Source organism: Pararge aegeria, chromosome 7, assembly GCF_905163445.1.
Source record: "Pararge aegeria chromosome 7, ilParAegt1.1, whole genome shotgun sequence".
NCBI lineage: Eukaryota > Metazoa > Arthropoda > Insecta > Lepidoptera > Nymphalidae > Pararge > Pararge aegeria.
The window spans coordinates 4966819-4986542 of record NC_053186.1 but is presented as its reverse complement, the minus strand read 5'-3'; the positions used below and the strand labels follow the sequence as shown (position 1 = coordinate 4986542).

At 35.5% G+C, this 19724-nt stretch overlaps 1 protein-coding gene across 14 annotated transcripts in view; it reads left to right on the top strand.

The window, feature by feature from the left end:
- The window catches only part of LOC120624995 (probable nuclear hormone receptor HR3), a 125751-nt gene that overhangs the window by 73749 nt on the left and 32278 nt on the right, over window positions 1-19724 (top strand). For 2 of the 14 annotated variants that reach the window (XM_039891902.1, XM_039891897.1), the window contains exon 1: window positions 8503-9775. The exons of 5 other annotated variants lie outside the window; for them this stretch is intronic. In XM_039891902.1, coding sequence (XP_039747836.1) covers window positions 9478-9775 — 298 coding nt within the window. In that variant the 5' untranslated portion in view covers window positions 8503-9477. Of the gene's footprint in view, window positions 1-8494; window positions 9782-19724 lie in introns of those variants that run through there. 7 more of the 14 variants (XM_039891895.1, XM_039891893.1, XM_039891892.1 and 4 more) reach the window with 7 other exon arrangements.

Here is a 19724-nt window from a genome sequence, read left to right as displayed (position 1 = left end):
TACTCGTAAAATACAACTACCAAAGAAACTAACACATTATTCCATAGAATTATGTTCTCCTGGTCATAAAAAAAATATAAATCGAGAATTTCGATCTTAAGCATAGATTTACTGATACTTGAGAACCTGTCCTTAGCTTTATGTCGTTTTATATTAACGTGCCTTAAAGTGTCTTCCCCTTATCTCGGTTCCATAACGTGAGATCGCAATCGCAAGTAAATATAATAAAATAACTAAATTTGAAATCACGTGTTGCATGTAATATGACTCGTGATTCTGTGAAAAGACCCCCATTTTGGGAGGGTCATTAAACGACCTCAAGGCTGTTTCCCCCAGTCGCAAAACTGGGGCTAGACAGGGTTTCCTATGTATTACTTATATGTTATTGTTTCATGTTTGACCAAGATTTTTCAGCGGTAAGCTTCGGCCCATGTGTAGATAGATTATTTACTCACGTTAATAAATCGACATCGAGCTGATAACAGGTTCTCAAGATTGTCTATACATTGACTGAAACTTGATAACTTATTCTTAGCTCGATGTGGGTATATTATTACGGGCCATAGTGTAGTGTAATAGTTCTGTAAAACGACCCTCATTTTGGGGGGTCAATATACGACCTTAAGGCCGTTTCCCCCAAGGGTCGCATGAATAGATGGTAACGAGCGAGTCATAGTGACATTTAGTTTATTTAGTGTAGGTACCTATGTACGCTCGAATGAACATGAATAGATTATTTTTCTATACACTATGTTTAATTATTTATTCTATTATAATAATAATGGCAATATTATTAACCTGTCCAGTCGAAATTCGAATCTATAGTCTCCTCTGTATTTCCATTTATCTATTTATCCTTCTATACCAATAATATAGCGGAAGAGTTTACTTTTTGTTTGTCTGTTTGTTTGACGCTAATCTCTTGAGCTAGCAGTCGGATTAAAAAATTCTATGTGAATTTGATAGCTCAATCCTCATAATCAGAAGAGTAAGGGTACAGGATACGAAAGTCCGCCATTTTATACATTATATCGATGTGTATAAATGCACAGGTCTTATATTAAAATGGTAAAATAACATACACTTTTATGGATTTTATAATTTAAAACTCCACCCCCAAGGGGGTTAAATAGGGGATGAGAATTTATTGATAGAACGCGTTAATTTTTGGAACGACCAGTCGGATTTAAAAAAGCTTTTTACAATTTGATAGTCCAATTCTCAAAGAATCTATAGGCTATAAGCTATATAACATTACGACCTCAGAAAACGAGCAAAGGGTAGGCGGTGCATGACGTTAGGGCGTAGAATGACTTATCTTCTTACCACTTAAGAAATTCGTAATTATTAGTGCTATCACACCCAATAAAATATCCAATGAAGTATCGAGACATGTAAACGATTTTTCAAAAACATTATTTCTGTCACACGCGTTTATTTTTCACTTCTTGTAAGTCTTTTTCATGTGTCATAGAAATAAAAAGTTTATGTTCTAACTAATCACCATAAAAGTCTTAACGAAGAATCATGTAGGCAGACAAGTAAAAGACCTTTTAAAAAGCAATTATTGTTACGCGAGTTTTTTTTACTACACACCATTACAGCAATCTTAGTTTTAGCAGTTTGTGTACTTTTATTTGTTACTATTTTAATGCATTTTAGGAATAAAAAGTTGATGTTCCATCTACTCACCATAAAAGACCTTACGAAGAATCATGTAGACAGACATGTAAAAGACCTTTTAAAAAAACAATTAGTCACCTGCGGGCTGGGTGTGTGCGTCGTGCGCGCGTTCAGCGAACTCTATTGCGCAGTGGAGCAGGCGTTGACCCACCACGTGGGTAGGAACGCTTATCGTGGCTTCCCGGTGCCATTTTTGTTTCATAACTCCCGCGGTTTTGCACGTTCCTTTTTCAAATTCTACTTGTATTGGCATTCTTATTGATTGTTGTCGTGTTTTTTTTTCAACGTGAATTATTTTTGAGACTTTATATTTTCAAGTTTCATAATTTAAGAGAACAGAAAATCTTGTCAAATGGATGGTTCAGAGTTCGCCCCTGGAAAATTTCCACTTTTACTGACTTTTATACAATTTTCATAGCAAATCACCTATTTAAGAAAGTAATAAGGATTTTTTTTATTTTCTACTGAAACTTGGGTCAGAAGCTATTCCACCACGATAGAACTTCCAGCCAAATTCTGTGTTCCTTTGCTATCTCACTTTTCGTTCACTTATTAATACTGCAAAATCAACACGCTCAGCATATACAAGAAGTCCTTTAAGCATGTGAAGTGTCACCGCATTTCGTTGTTTTAAAAATGATATACGTCTATCTAAATTGGTCCTGTCACACGTTATAAAAAGCAGTTCTAATTTCAAAAGGAAAGTAAAATGTCATATAGAAATAGATTTTAAGATAAACTACATAACCTACTCGTCCATCCGGTGACCCAGATCCCCATAATTCGAAAATTGAATATCCAACGTTCAAATGAATGTCAGTTTTGGACAATGGCATTACAGCATTGGGTTTTAACTCTTTTAATAAAATACATGAATTCAATAAACAGATACAAATATTTGTTTGGTAATTATATTAGTGTTGTACATGAAAATTTAAATCTGTTTTATTTAACTGTTTTGGGTTGTTATCGACTTTCATCGTATAAATGTTAATTAGAGGCACATGCGGCTAAACATATACACTCCATTTTTCCTAACTTGTGTTATAATGTAACAATCTTTCATTACTTTTTTTAGTGTAAAGTAGATATGTTATAAAAATATGTGACAAAATAGATAAAAACAAGCGATATAAAACGTAATTTTTTTATGTGTGTATTTATTATTTTATTAATAAATTAAAATAAAATTTACACTAAAAAGTAACGAAACGATAAAAAAAATATGCTGTACAACTTAGGATGTGTTCCTAGCATATAGCCTGCGAAGTATTGCTTTGTATATAGGCAATAGTTTTTTTCTTACCAACAGGTTAGCTAACTGCTAACTGCCGGCAATCATTTTTAAAAATAAAGTGATCTGAAACTCTCAAGATAAGGTAACGACACCTAATCATCATTTTCGATACGATTTATTTTCTCATAAGGAATTTTTTTATTAACTTACAGAAGTATTTTATTTCAACGAAAGATTATTTGAACTACACTTATTTAATTAAATATCGTAATTAAACTGACTTTAGATTGGTAAAATAGTAAAACTTCCACTTATTTCCCAGTGGCGTGCACAAGAATTTGGACCAGGGTAAGCATAAAGAAGTAAAATAACATAAAATGGCAAGATACTCCTCCGTTCCCAGTTATATGAAAATGTTAGGGTAGGCAGCACTTTGGGCATGTATGAAGTGCACGCCACTGTATTTACCGATTCCAAAAATGTACCAAAAATACCCAAAGTCCATAATCCAAGGACTATTGATTGTACGGGAATTTAAACGCCAAAATTTTATAAGCAAAGTAATCGTTATGTATCATTTAAATATGAGTTCCATGTTCAAACTTAATTTTTGTAACAATCAGGGATGTGCACTTCGGTCGCGCAACTCGAAAAAGTGTGAAGTATGTACAAATAGCTATCCATGACTTTCATTTAAGGGATGTGCTAGTAACTATTCAGTCTAGCTAAAGTCCAGTGTCGCATGTACACTTATCCTTATGTCATCAACATTACCAGCCAGATATAGCGCACGGGCAAGAAGAGAAGGGTCTAGGCATTAATCCACGTCGCTGGCCACGTGCGGAATGGTAGACTATCCTTATGTATCACTTAAAAAAGTGTTCCATATTGGTACGTTATTCGAATAACGATCAGGGATGTTCAGCACTTCGTTCTCGTTAGTCAAAAAGCTGTGAAGCATATTATGCACTTATTATGTATCATTTAAAAATGAGTTCTTTTTTCAAGTTTAATTTGAATAAAGATCAGGGATGTGTGTGATCGCTACTCACACAGCTGTGAATTATTTAGGTACACGCATTCTTATGTATCATTTAAAAATGAGTTCCAAATTCAAACTTAATTTGTGAACGATCCGTGATGTGCACTTATGTCTCGTCACTTGAAGAGGCGTGACGCGCGGAAACGCATAACTGTCACTAAGGAAAGGAATTGCCGATCAATATCGTTATCGCGGTTCGGCGGCCGGTCGGCGAACCCCCAAACTGAGTTCATCGCCTCCAGTTGCCGTTGCGTCCAGCGAGCGATCCGCGATATAGGCGATTTTCTGCCATTTACCACGGTTTCACGCTATAAAGTGCTATAACGTTCCATTTTAACACGTTTTTGCGCTAAAACATGCTATAACCTTCCATGTTTATTGAATGTTAAGTGTCTACGCCGCGTTGGTCTAGTGAATAGTAACCACCATAGATCGACTACGAGCTTCCAGTGAGAGATCTGCGATACAGGCGATTTTCTGCTATTGACGCAAGGTTTCATGCCTTAATATGTAGTGACGTTTTATTTTAGCACGGTTTGTGCCTGACAGCATTATTCATTAGCCTACTAATGTCCCATTGTTGGTCACAGACCTCTTCTCTCTGGCAGAGAAGATTTTAGATTAACGACCCACCACGCTGCTCCATCACGGGTTCGCGGGCTTTTGCATGTTAGTGGTTGCCTGGACAAACACCATAGCGTATCTCCGAGGCATAGGGGTAGACAGAACGATACCGCCAATATCCTAACTGCGGATTTGTAGTGAGACTTTTTTTAACAGAAAAACGACAAAAACCTTGTTTGCCGGGAATCAGGGCCAACCCGGGAATCGAACCCAGGATCTTGCGATCCGTAGTTTAAAATGCTAACCACTAGACCAACGAGGCAGATTTTATGTCTATTACGTTATATGTTTCTCGAATGTTATATGTATACTGCAAGTCACTCACCGGTCAATAATGATGGATGCTCGGAGTATATCTACCTGATGATATCAGAAATGGCAACGTCCATAGAAGGACCAGAGTAACTCACATAACTGAACTAGCGAAGTGCAAAATGGACGGAGCACGTGCAATGTTAGTAGACCCCTTTCTAGGTGAACCAACGTCAAGTCGCAGGAAGTCATTGCCCGCATCAACACAATACCGTGGAGTATGGAATGACCTTTATCCAGCAGTGGGCGTCAATTATTGAAGTGTCAATGTCCAGAAATAGCGTTTGAATATAGGACTCATTTTTAAATAATGCGTATGGATAGTCTTCCGATTCGCATTGGGCCAGCGTGGTAGACTACGGCCTAAATCCTTCTCATTCATTGTGGGAGGAGTCCCATTCCCTGTGGTGGCCCGGTAAAGAGTTGATGTGATAAATGAAGTTTAGTGTAAGTCTCCTTGGTCTAAATCTTAGCATGTTCAACTAAGAATCATGAGGTGTTTGTTCGGGACAGAAATTTATAGGAATGGGGTTTTCCGTCAATCTCGGTCCTAAACCTCTAAATGCCTCTTTCCTATGAGAAAGGAGGACCGCCCCCAGCAGTATTAGTAGAACTTATCTTCGTGTATGTACCACACAAAGATCTTTACTGGCGCAAACGGGAGCTTTACCCAAAGGTTTATTGGAGTGACGACTAAGGGCGGTGTGTCAACTGAGATTCGGTGTTTGGGCATTAGGTAACAATCTTGTTAGAAAAGAATACTATATATTTTATGTAAGCTTTATGTTAAACACCTTTACTTGATTGGCTGACTGAGATATTAAAAAAAATAACAGTATTATCGGTCATAGGTCATTCGAGGTTCAAACGTTAGGTTCATAGTTCGATGGACGCGACCCGCGACCAATCGTATTTGAATTTCGAATGTTCCTAATGTAAACTTCCGAATCCATTCTATTGTTTATTCCGTTTCTGTTTGCGGAACGGCGCCATCTTGCGCTTTTTGAATCTGGAATGATCTTTTGTTGCTATCTGTTAGGGATTTGCAAACAACATAAAATATTATCGTTTAGATAATAAATGACTGATACTCCACGTCCACCCAGTGCATAGTAAGCAATTGATACAACTGCACGCAAACTAAATATTATTAATATATCATTTGCTTCAACGTCGAAGGAAAACATCGTCCTGACGCCTGCCTGAGAGTTCTCCATAATGTTTTTAAAGGTTTTTGGAGTCCACCAATCCGCACTGAGCCAGCGTGGTGGACTAAGGCCTTAGAACCTTCATATTGTGAAAGGATACCCGTGCGGCTGGTAAAGGATTGATATGATGAGGATGGATGCAAAGAAGTGCGTGCAATTTAGTTCTTGATAAAAATCGTGAGTTCGCAAAATAAAATACTGACATTCGTATAAAAATTATGAAGCTCTATTTTCAAATTATTATATGTTTATAATTATTTCAATAGACTAAACCTATCCAACGAAGTATTTAGGACGATTTCACTTTTTTTTATACGTAGCGTCTTAGATAATAATGGCGTCGACCTTGCGTGACGTCATATCCGCTCTAGCGTTCACCACCGATTTGATTATTGTATTATATTAGCGTATATAGCTATTTCTCTTAGCGTACATAAACGTAGCTACCCATTTTGATCGTTTGCCCGCTATTAGTAAATAATCATGTAAACAAGTCTATGATATGAAAAAAAGATAAAGTTAATTCTCCATAATAAGATAGATTTTAATATCCTATATCATGAAGGCATATAACAGACAGCGTTGAAAGATTTCTTTCCCTTAGGTACTGTGAGGTGGTGATAACTACATTTACTAAACTAAAGCTTCGCATCCTGGTTTTAAAAGTCCACAATAAACTCAGCCGGGTGTTTTGTTTGTTGTCACTGTCTCACAGAGTTCATTACACCGAAATTATCAATCCATCTTACCCAACCTTTCACAAAACCCCAAAAACGTAGGCAAAATTATAAAAAATGACCCCTTTTCGCTTGTATGAGAGAACCCTTAAATATTTAATAGAATATTATAAAGAGAATTTTATATTTTAAAAAGCATTGAAATGGTTAAAATTGATGAAATTCTTTTATTTTTCGTTCAAAATGAATCAAATAAAGTTCAAATTTCCCCGGATATGTACCGTCTGAACGGGGCGATTGATCTCGGGCGATGGCGGCGACCTTGCGTGACGTCACATCCCTTCTGGCAGCGGGTTATTGATTTTACTTGCATATGACCAAATTGTTGAGTTTAATGGCTTTAACGTGCTACTAACTTCAAATATAGTATGAAGCCTGTCCAGTAGGCTATTTAGTCAACTCTATAAAAAATAACTCCATTATATAAATTATACGAATGATCATTTTAGCTCCTTGCCATTCTGAGGTTTTAGTACCTATCTATATGTTTTAACTTGAAGTTAGTTGATATGACAAGTACATAACTCCAAAACAATTATATAAAGGGATCTGATACATTTTACGTATATGCCCGCACACCTCTATAGATGAGGATAAAAATTACGAGCTGTCAAAATTGACGTACAAAATATATTTAATGAGCAGTTAAGATTTATGCTTTATCTTCTCTATCGTCTATGTTTAGAGTCTAGGGATTCATAGACTACCACACGATTCGTTAAAAATTTACACAAGTAGCTAACGACTAATTTTCCGGGGTCAGCGACCGCGCAGGACAACACCGCATAGTGTATTTAACTAAGCACGTAAAGGATTATTAAAAAAAACACATGATTATACATGATCTCTTATTTTGAACTCGTGTACAAGACACGTGTTCAAAATAAGAGAATGTTTCTGAAGGAGGTTTTTTTTTTGGGTTTGCTGTCGACGAAATACGCTCATACTATATATATATGGTAAGAAGCCTAGTTTTATTAAAAATGCGTTTCAAAAGTGCTTATAAACTAGGCCTACTTTAAATAAATGAAGCTTGAATTTTAATTTGATATGATACAACAACGTACAAACAATCTACTAAATTTTTCCCAAAAACTTCCTTACATTTAAAAAGAACACCTGTAAATACATGTAATACCTATTTTCTTTATGGAAGTCGATTAAAAGTCGGTTAAAATGTCAAAAATCGATTCGCCAAAAAAATGCAGCTTCAGATTCCACATTCAAAATAGAGTTCAACAGCATTTCACCGAAATCTACTTTGTTTGGGTCCCGGGGTCAACGACACGACGTGACGCCGACGCGTCTGTGTGTGCGCGCGCCGCGACCGACACGCACACATCGATACCGCGTACACATCAGCCAACGGCTAGGCCATTTTATATCTTAATTACTCACCACCCTGCAAATATTTCCCTAGGCCTAATCACAGTTTTCGGACCTTTATTGCTTGTACTTTAACGTGGTGAAGCTCGTTTTCCGTTCATTCGCCAGTTGGAGAAGAAAATTTCGCTCATCTCTTTAAACGGTCGGGGCGTTGGGGCGACTGAACTACGGGGTATCGCTAGCTAAGTTGATTATTCGGCTCAGAAAAAAATATATAATTTTTCGTGAGCCCGGCCCAAAGATTCGTCAATGCGTCAGTCAGTCACCGGCCGCCCTGGCGTCGACATCTCAAGACCTGCCAGTCGCAGTCGCGTAGTCGAGTTGTGAACAACCTATAGTACAAAAAACACGTACAAATTTTCCCTTTACAGAAAAGTGAGGTGAACGCATCCTTTTATTGTTCTTTAATTAAATAAAAGTGAAAGTGCCTTCGAAACAGTGCAAGTGACCAAGGATTGATTTAAAAATGGAACGCTGTGCTATCGACCGATCCTAAAACTCGAAATTACTACACGCGTTCGACGTAACCCGATTAATAAAATAATTAATGTGATTTTAGATAATTGAACGCAGTTCGATAAGCTAAAATCTGTGATCGCTTTTGAATTATATGGAATGCTAGAATTTTGAGCCCGTTTAAAATTCTCTTAAACTCCTCCTTCTGCTTCGGTTTTCTTTTTACAGATTTTGATTTTTTTTTCTGTGTTCGGAAATCTAAAACCACAGTATACGGGATCAAGTGTATAAATAACAAAATTAAAATAATAAAATACAATAAATAAAACAGTGCCTTAGTAGAATGTTTATTTAAGAGTTTTATAAAAGAGAAGGAACAACAGAAACCACGGCGTCGACAAAATGCCAAAAAACTTGTTACTTTTCAAAAAGTTAATACCAGAAATAAACTTCGCGAAAAGAAATCTTACATCGCCGCTAGGCCGGAATATATATATCAGTTAAAAAAAACAACAGTGGTGCTTTATCGTCAACATAGTTGAAAAAAATAATAAGCAAAGACATACGAAGTAGAAGTGCCATAAAGCTTTTTTCGAAGAAAATTGCTTATGGTTGAAAAAGAAGTTGCCTTAGCCGACCAAGTCGATTCAAATTAAAAAAAAATAATAAAAATATATCAAAAAAAGAAAGCAGGAACACCAAATAGATAGTGCGAGGCGCAATGCGAATACGATTCGTGCGTTTTCAAAATAATTCGATAACTTAAAAAGTTTGGTAAAAAACCACGGAGTGATGATGAATAATAATCAGTTTCACGAGCTGTTCGGGTCCCAGTGGCCCCCCGATCAGCATGGGGGTCATTCCTCGGCCTCTACAATGCTGCACCAAGGCCAAGGTTTGCCCCATGGAATGCAGTTAAAGCGAGAACCCCACGACGTACAGGGGGTGATGCATAACCAAATGGGCATGGATATAACATCGGGATCAGTGGCCGATAGTACGTCTCCACCTCCAGGAAGCAGTGAGGGGATGTTCAGCTCAGCGATATCCGGGATGTTCATGGATAAGAAAGCAGCCAACTCTATCAGAGGTAAATGTCAGTGTTTTTTAATTTAATTTCTTTTTCAAAAATTGACTTTATTGTTAGTTGTTTTAGATTTATTATAATAATAATAATAACGTTTAATTCAGATAAAAATTCATAGCTACAACAATAACAATTATCTTACTTACTATATTATAAACTAAAATTGGCCAAACCTACAAATAATTTGAAACTTTTATTGAAGCTACTGCTTATATTTAATAAGGTTATGAAATACTATTTAAGTTGCCATCTTGTACTTCTGGTTGATGAATTTTAATCTTTAAATGAAGATCCTATCCTATCTTCGTTTTAAAAAAATACCAAAATCATTACAAAGTTTTAACTCTCGTTTCTAAAAAACGTTTTGAACGGAATGACTGAAGAATGAACATAAGTTATTTTGGACGCAAGATTTTTATCGACCTCCCTAAAGCAGTGGTAAGTGCTGTGATCTTATAAGTGGGAGGTCCCTAGTTCGATTATTACCCTGAAAAAATTTGCGTGCCAAATTGGCATGGTGCAGTTAAGATCTACATATTTTTCATTTACATTTCTGTAAAACCTTTTCTCCTGTATCAGGAAATAAATAAAATTGATTGATTCGATGTCTGGTGGGGGCAATTTGAGGATTTATAATTTGAATTTTGCTTTAGTCTTTTTTCCGCCTCTATCTTACATCGATGCATCATGGCTTAACAATTTCTAGTGGAATGGAAAAAAAGGTTAGGCTTTTTAAATACGACGTCGTAAGTCTAAAATATTACAATGCAAGTAGATATAATAAAACGTAAGAGACCATTAAAAGGTTTATCCCTGAGATGTAGTTTGAAAGCTAGAAGCCAAATCAATAATGCTTCGACACAGCTGGTGTTATGTAATGGACCTAATACTTAACTAGCTTTTGCCGCAAATAATGATTTGGTCCGAATTGTATTTCTTTTTAACTATTCGACCGATTTTTATAAAATTTTGCATACACGTATTCCATGGTAGATATAATGGGCACATACCATACCGCGGGATAAAAAAATACCTTCGAAACGTCGGTCGATTAAAGCAAACATTTAACGGAAAAGAAGCCACGGGCAAAAGCCAGTGTGGCAAGTATTGATACTATTAGGATCACCTGATTTTTTTATTTGCCTTTACGTCAATTTAATAAATCCAAAGTTCTTGCTATCAATAACCACTGTTTGTTTACCAGTCTGTTTGTGTTATTATCACTAATGTTCCTTATAATATGCGTAAGTTATGTCTCATTATTTTATTTAAATATAATTATGATGTGGTTTTTAAAAGTATTCATCTTAAATTAAAACTGCATTTCATGTAGATATAAATAAATATACTACGATAATAATGGCTAGATGGCCTATATAGCCCCAAAGTAAGCATAGCTTGTGATATGGGTACTAAGAAAGCTAAAATTATTAAAACGAAACCGTGTGTGTACTTAATTACACGCATTAGAACTTATACTTCTTTGGCATAACAAGATAAAAATCTTTTCAAAAATTTTATCTTTCGCCTTAATCTACGTTTGTAGAAAAAACGACACTGACATACCTTAAAAAAAAGGTATTTAATAAATTGAAAGTTTTATTATAACGCATTATGTAGTTAAATAAAGTTTATTTAAATATGGACATAGTAAACGTAATTTAATTTGGAATACTAATAGAATCATTATCAGACAACAAAGTTTAAATCAAAATTGAAATTTTTGTATAATTGAATCAATTAAATCACCGGAATGAGCACGTAGACTTTGTCAATTGAAGCTAACTTCAGGGTGTCGATTTTTTGTTACGCTGTGCGCGCGCATCACAAAAATTTATTCTCATCATATTTCCCTAACGCGCCAAAAGAAGTATAACTTCAAAAATACAATATACAGATAAACACCAAGCTGGAAATAAAAAACATTAATGTTCATCACACAAATATTTTCCAGTTGTGGAAATCAAACCCCTGGTCTTGGACTCAGAAAGCAGGGTCGCTGCCTACTGCGCCATTGTGCTGTCTAAACCAAATAAAGTACCTATTTCATATCATCATAATTATATCAGCCTATATGTGTTCCAGTGCTCGGGACAAGCTTTCATTCTCATAGGAGAACTTACCTTTTTAGACCACCACGCTTTTCTATTGATGATTGGTGAGCTACAACTACTATTATTAGCTTTCAGTTGATAAATAGTTATAACAACCGGGACCGATGATACTTAACAATTTTCTAACTTCGTTCTTATGTAAAATGAATGGACTGATCTGGGAATCGAACTCAGAACCTCAAAAAAATTTAATTTTAGAGCAGTCAGTCTTATGAATTGGCCGCACCAATATACACTGGAGGTGTACAGTTCTAGCAGAGTTTTTTAAGAAGCTGGCGCTGCCTTTCGGAATAAGCCGGTAACAGCTTTCGAAGTGTGCAAATAGCGCAACCATAAATACCCCTTTCATAGGCTGGCGATTAGATGTCCTACATAAATCAGTTGTCCTAAAAACTAAAATTGACAATTAGTTTAAGTTACTCATTAAGTATGCTCTCAAATCGCTAATGTGCCCCAGATTTTTCCAAACAGTTTTCCTTTGTCCGCAATTCGTGTTAATTGGTCGCAAATCTGGGTTAAAATGACAATTTACTAGTTCACGTCATCGCCATTATCAACCCATTAACGGCCCACTACAGGGCACGAGTCCCTTCTCCGAGAAGGGTGTAGGCCGTAGCCTAGTGCAGATTTTACGCACCACTACGAACGATATGGAGATCTCTCAGGCACGCACGTTTCCCCACGATGCTTGCCTACACCGTTAAGGCAGATAAAATGTATTGATCAAAGTTTCTTTACCAAATAGAGAGGCCGTAGTTCTACCTACTTGGTTATCACTTACCACCGCTTCTTTCACGTCTAATTATAATTAATTTTGTCAAGAATCAACCTGTAACATACCCCTATCGGCTTCTTCAAGGCATCATATCGGAATGCTAAATTGCTTGGTGGCACATCTATTTCTGTAAGGTAGTACCTACTAGTAACTACGGCCAAAGCCTACTCCTAGAATAGACCTGAAAAATTAAGACATTTTAAACACCCAAATTGCTCCTGCGGTGAATCGAACCGAGGACCCCGGCTGCGGTTTTATGATTGCATAAGACGCGATAAGACAGTACTCACCAATAGGCCAGGGAGGTCAAAACATGGGCCATCTCTTAGAAAGTTACGAATCGTACATTACGACGCGACGGTACACAGAAACAAGCCAGACAAAGTGTTAAAGCAGCTTTTTTGTTAAGAAACACGTTCACCCTCTTTGCATTGGGGGTTAAAAACAAGTTTTTCAGGTCAACGTTTAGGTCAAATCTTGCAAGTTACTTTTGTACCAGTTTCTCTTGTTAGCATGGGTTTGCGTGATGCTATGTTATTTACATCTGAAGATTAAAGAATAAAATAAAATAGAATATCTTAATTAGCGCAAGTTGCTGCTGCATTAAAGAAAAATAGGATAATAGTCGCATAACATTGAAATTAAAATATTATTTGTCTTTATAGTACAAGTACATAAATCAAGCTATATTGTGAGCGAGTTTTACACTGATTTTTCACTTCTATTGCGGAGCTTCTGATTTCTAATTTTATGCACCTGTTGTACAATCTACTATTATATAATAAAATTGAATACTTTTTTAATTTAAATAGTATGAATAGTAACTTCACGTGTACGATTATATTATTTAAAATACCCTGTTCACGTAAAGCAAATATCAACCGTGATATTGGAATTGAATGAAGTTCTACTTTAAATGTAATAGTTTTATGCACTGAATAACAAAATAAGTTTTATATCGCTTACACCTAGCATATAAATAAAAACTGTATTAGCATGAGAAGTTTAAATATGATTTTAATAGGCAGTCTGGTTACTTTTACACAATGATGTGACAAACCGATATGTAGTTTAGGATCTAGAAAGATATTAAAGATACAAAGTGTAATCGTCCGATTAAACGTTTGTATTGAGAAATATGCAGGCAGCCTTACCTTAAAAGGAAGTAATTTTTTTTAAACTCATTGCGCTACTCTTAAATGGAATGGGTTTTTTAATGGAACAAATGCTTTTGATCTTCTTATAATACATAACCAATACAAATATTCAGTACAAAATTAAATCTTAATACAATTTAACATAGAATTCATTTTTAAATGCATCGTAATGAGCTTGTAGCGTTCCAAATTCGAATGTGGAATGCACGTGCGAGATTCGTGGGGTGAACGCACTTGACACAGTTTGCACTTTGACTTGCGTTGCGGTGTTACTCAATCGTTTTACGAACGTCCGTAGCTTTAGGTCCATTGATAGAATGCATTGAACGTAATTTCATTGTATTCTTGTATATATTGGACTATTTGCATTATTGATTCATTCGTTCCCATAATATATTATAGGTATAGTTTTTATTTGTATTTTAAAATGACAGAAATGCTAAATTAAATGATAACAGTGGATTCATCTTTTTAAATAAAATGTAAATGGAATCGTTTCAAAGCTGTCTGTAGATTTTAGATTACAACTTAAATATTTGATGATTAAAAATCAAATTAAATAAGTAATATTTTTTTAGATGTTCTCCATTTCAGGTTATTAAGTAATTTATAACAAAAAAACCTACAAAAGACAGACTTCAAAAGGACCGACCTAATTCCAAAGGACCTATTATAAAGTATGTTTTGAATTACAGACGAAAGTCATAATTAAGTAACAAAAAAACGATGTCTGATAAGTGATAACCAGTCATTCACTGTAATGTTTTTGTCATATGAAAAGGTTATTGACCTGTCATGTGACGTAGCATATGTCTCGTGTATTTAAGACATGCTCTAAATTATACACAAACCGACTTTTGCCCTTAGCCAGACATCGTTCACTTAGCTCTTCAGGAATGAATTCTAACCTATAAGTTCTTTACCCCAACTTTAATTTTTACTCCCAGTAAATTCAGTGGCAATTTTAAAAAACCAAAACCAGTTTAATTATCAAATACATACTCTTACCTCTTACCAAAGGTTGTCTGGGAGAGATCGCAGTAGAGATAAGACCTCCTTTGCATACCTAATTAGTCATTTTTGTGTTCTGTAATATTGGTATGGATGGAAATGCAAAGTGCAATGCCCCCGTGACGTCACGACCGCGTCACCTACCTATTACGTTCATTTTCAATCGCGATAACCGCACTGGACGATATTGGGTCATTGTTACTGAATGTGGCAATAGTTAGTTATATGTATATCTACGTATACGTTACTAGTGTCTAAAGTCATAACATCATTAAAGCGTATTGTAGAAGCGTTATTCCAAACAAAATGTCATGCTTCGGTAATGGATTCGATTCCCGGGTCGCACTCAAAATAATGTACATATCTGGTTTTTCTGTCTTGAAATTCTCACCTGTGTAGTCTCAGGTCTCAGTTAACCATCTTTTATGGAAGTTACGCGAGGTTGATTTGAATTAACACATATAAGCTACTTTTGCTTCTGAAATACACATAGTAAAATAAAGTTAAGGTTAAAAAGGTTAAAGTAGCTTATTTTAATATTACTGTCTGTCTATGTCAATCTATTTTTGTACCCAATTCTCACCTCATCCTCAAGCCATGGAAAAAAATCTAATTGTCGCCAATTGTTGTGTTGTTCAAACTTCGATTTGGGGTTTTTTCAAGGGATACACAAATAATAACACAAAAGCCAGCTGTTTTTAACTCTTTAAGTCCACGTTGTCTTTTCCACACATTGGGTTGTTTATAATCGTGTATTCATCTCTTGTTACAACACGAGCGAACGTCCTTGCCTCGACGCATCATTTACTGCCTTGGCGTTGCGACACCAAAAAGACCCAGTTTAAATCAAACATGGGTGGTTCCAAAATTAAATTATGTATCTTTAACCAGCTGACATGTTTGGTTTAATGGTACATGAGTTATATTAGTAAGTTAGCAGTTTGCTATGTAGCTTAATTATGCTACTCACATAGGTACAAAATTGTATAATAAGGAGTTACTTTTCGGAAGTCCATGATATTCATACAAAGAACACCAAACCTGAGCCTTTCTTGCTTTATTTCGTACTTGATTTTTACTACACACGCACAATGGCTCAGCGGTGGCTGAGACATTTTATAATTGTGGTTTGTATTTAGGAAGTTGTTAAGGTATTGGCTCAGCAGTTACAGACTATTTGCCTAAGCAATGGCTAAGCACAACTGCTTAGCCATTTCTTAGGTAATTGGGCTAAGAGGCAGCCACTGAATGTTTCATTAGGTTAATTCATGAAATCAACTTTATGCGGTAAAATCGCGCATTCAGATTTGTCTGGCTGTCGCAGTTTAAGCAATTTAAGCGTAACATTCATTCTGTAGGAGACAGTTTAACATTGAGTTCAATGACCTCATTATCCACGTCAGCTGATCCTCCGCCAAAACTAAATATAATCCCACTCGTGCCTACACGATCGATGTAAACACCGCTATAAAAACCCCGAAATATAATTTCTTTGCGTTTAACTTTATTTTATTGCGATAATCATAAAAATATCTTAGCTCTAGGATGTAAGGGTGTGTTTAAGACTGCCCAAACATTTGTGTAGGTAATATTATAGGTTTCATGTGCGTATGCAAAGTACTTTATTCAGCCGTGACTTTTAAATGCCTGAACTGATTTTGATGTATGATTGAGATTCGGATCGTTAGAGTCCTTACATCATTTCAAAATGGCGGCTGAATGACGTATTTTTCTAAAATTCTAGGTACGGGTCTATTTAATCTCAAACTCTTAATATTTATTTTTTACTTTTAATATTGCCTCTGGGTAATGTTGATACTTACACGTATACGAATGAAAATTACAGTTCCAAGGTTGTATTTTCTGTATCTTCTATCTAAAAAAACATCAAGGCATCTAAAAATATATATATATTTATAACAACACTTTTTTTGTGTACGCATCAAAAGTGCCATCTATCGTACTTGCAAAAAGATATTTTTGACTTTGTTAACATTTTCAATTCCCACAGAATATTTTTGAGCACTAAACACCACTAAGGTATTTTTTTAAATCTCATCCTTAAAAGAAGGTTAAACAGGCGTAGGAAGTTCGTTTTGAAGTCTGCAATTTTTCAAGATATAACGATAAACATTTAAAAGACATTTAATGCTCACTAACTTCATAATATAAATAAAATAAAGTAGCAACGATTTACGGTAGGCATGCAAAAGCGGCTTTATTTTTATCTGTTTGCGAAAACGCTAAAGTAAGAAAATACCCAATTAAAAATATTTGTAGCATTTGATAACTCAATTCTGGCCAAGTGTGCTATTTGACGTCACAACCTTTAAAGTTAGGCAACGGATTGGCAATGTAACGCGGTAGATCGCAAAAAATTGAAGATGTGTACGGTACAAAAACTTTTGGATAAAGAACGCGGCCTGAAAAATGTAAGTTTAGGGATGATCCTTGTAGTTTTTTTTCCTCTTACACTTTTATCACACAAGCAGTTCTAGAACCTGAAAAATCATCGAATAAAAACTATTCTGAGAAGCAAACATTTATTCGAATTTCGATGCCAAAGGACGATACCGAATTTTTTGTCAGTTCGTAAACTAATTGCTTTTGCAAATTGACCCTTAAGCTACATAAGAATAAGAGTTGTGTATTAAATACTTGATAGACAAACTTAAGAGTTGTTATACGTTTAGTTCGGACATTCGAGGGCGTTCACCCGTGATATTCAGCTAGGGTTGGCACCAAAGAGATTTAAGTCAAGGTGTAGAGTTGATATAATAAACACTCATTACAAAATGTTGATCTCGTGCTCTAAGCAAAAACCATACTAAGCTCCTTATAATAGACTAGAGGTTCACTAAAATTAAATATAAAAATAACAAATAAATATACTACGACAATAGTAAATTCAGAGAAGAATTCGGGGGTAAGATAAACGTTATTGTAAGTGTGGTAACTTGTAGCTTCCTATTTAGGTTCATAGAATAATTAAAAAAAATTAAAACAGTTACATCATTTAAAATAAATGACAATATTCACAGTCTAGATCAGATATATTTTGTTGAAATAAAATAAACACACACAAAAGTATTCTATGTCAAAAACTCGTTTGTGTGTAAAATTCCAAACTAGAATAAAGATACCAATACACATTCATACAGGTCAAGCCAACTAAATCGTTTAAAAAACGTAACAACCCTATCAAATTCCACAGCACTTACTCACCTCGTTCTTATAACTGTGGCAGTAAAGTTGTTTTTTGCATAAATCTCAGAGTGAAATACAAGTCCGTTAGATTAAAATTCAAATTCGAAGCTCGGATTTGGCCTGAGGCTGATGACCTGTGACGTAGGCATGTGGGTGTGTTTTGTATTGTATTGATAAGAGGTTACTAACTGTTATACATGTGTGCGTATTGATTAGGTATTACGTTATTTTATGGCGCGTGCGAAAATTTGTCTGAATGAGATTTTTTGAAGATATGCCTGCGTCATCTTTGGTTGAAAATCAGACGAGAGTGAGTTTTTCCGAATAAAACCAAAGTTAGGGCGATGCCTTATTAGTATAATACACAACGCTTTAATATGGCATTTCATTTAAAATAAGCGGAAAACGATGAAGCATCGACGCAGCACCTTTGCTGCGATGATGAAAGAAACGCGACGAAGTAATGAGGCCAAAGACAGAGCTCTTTTTGTAAATGAAGATAGTCTCCGATGAAAAGCTACGGGCGCAGTTATAGCTCAATACAATATAGATTAGGTAGTAACTGTCGTGCGACTTTTGCAAAGAGCTCAACTGCCTGATTCAGTAACTTTTCAAAAAAGTTGAAAACGAGTTGACTTTATATAAAAAGGCATTAAAGGCGCCCTGGGAACTGTCAGCATAGTTCCTCAATAAAGAAGCGCTTGAAAAAAAACGAAAGGCTTTATTATAAACTGTGACCTTGTCGACAACAATTGACTTTATAATAAAATACTCGCAAAAATATAGGTTATAAAAAATAAGACCTGTGCACATATGACGAGTAAGAAGTAACTGTCGCAAATTTTCACATTATCGCAAAAACTTATATTATGAAAGAAAAGCTACCTACCTACCTTTTATACTTAATACTACAAACTACCTAAATAGGCTGTATAAAATTCAGCCTTCGGCAGTAAAAAAGCTGCTCGCGTTGTCATTGACATATTAACGTGAAATTATCTGTTGCATAATTTAAAATTGGAACCGTAAGCCCCGCCCGAATTCCATCCCCAGTGACGTCATCGAACGTGCTACGGCTCGGAGTGGGGTCGGTGACCTGTGACGTCACGATCAGCTGACCGTGTGCATGTCTTGCGTCTCTTTCTGAGCGGGAATGACCACGTTTCAATCTACTATGTAATGGGTATTGCAGAGTAATGACCTTTACTGACTTAATTTGATTACAATAATGGGTTAATGTTTTTTTTGGAAAATTAATTAGGTAATCTAACTTACTTGAGAACACCAGGTAAAAAATCATTGCCCAGTTTTTTCTCACATTATTTATATTTGCTGTTATTTCGCCCTTTAGTGTATATACCAATAAAAGTTAAAATAGTATTCATTCTTATTAATCTTTTTATTTAATCAATCAATTAAAAAAATCCCCTCGAATGGTGAGGAATCAAAATAAAAAGTTTCACATGATAAATTTCCATAAATTTGCAATGTAATTTGAACCTATAGGGAACCTTCATTACGTTGACCTAGAATCATGAAAGGCAATCAGCAATATCTTATAACAAAAATAAAGTCAATAAAATAATATTTTGTTTTGCGATCACATTTTGATATTGCGGTTGATGCATAGGACAACAGTTTTCCAACGGCAAAGTTATGTTACCTTCCCGTGATGAACGAACGATTGA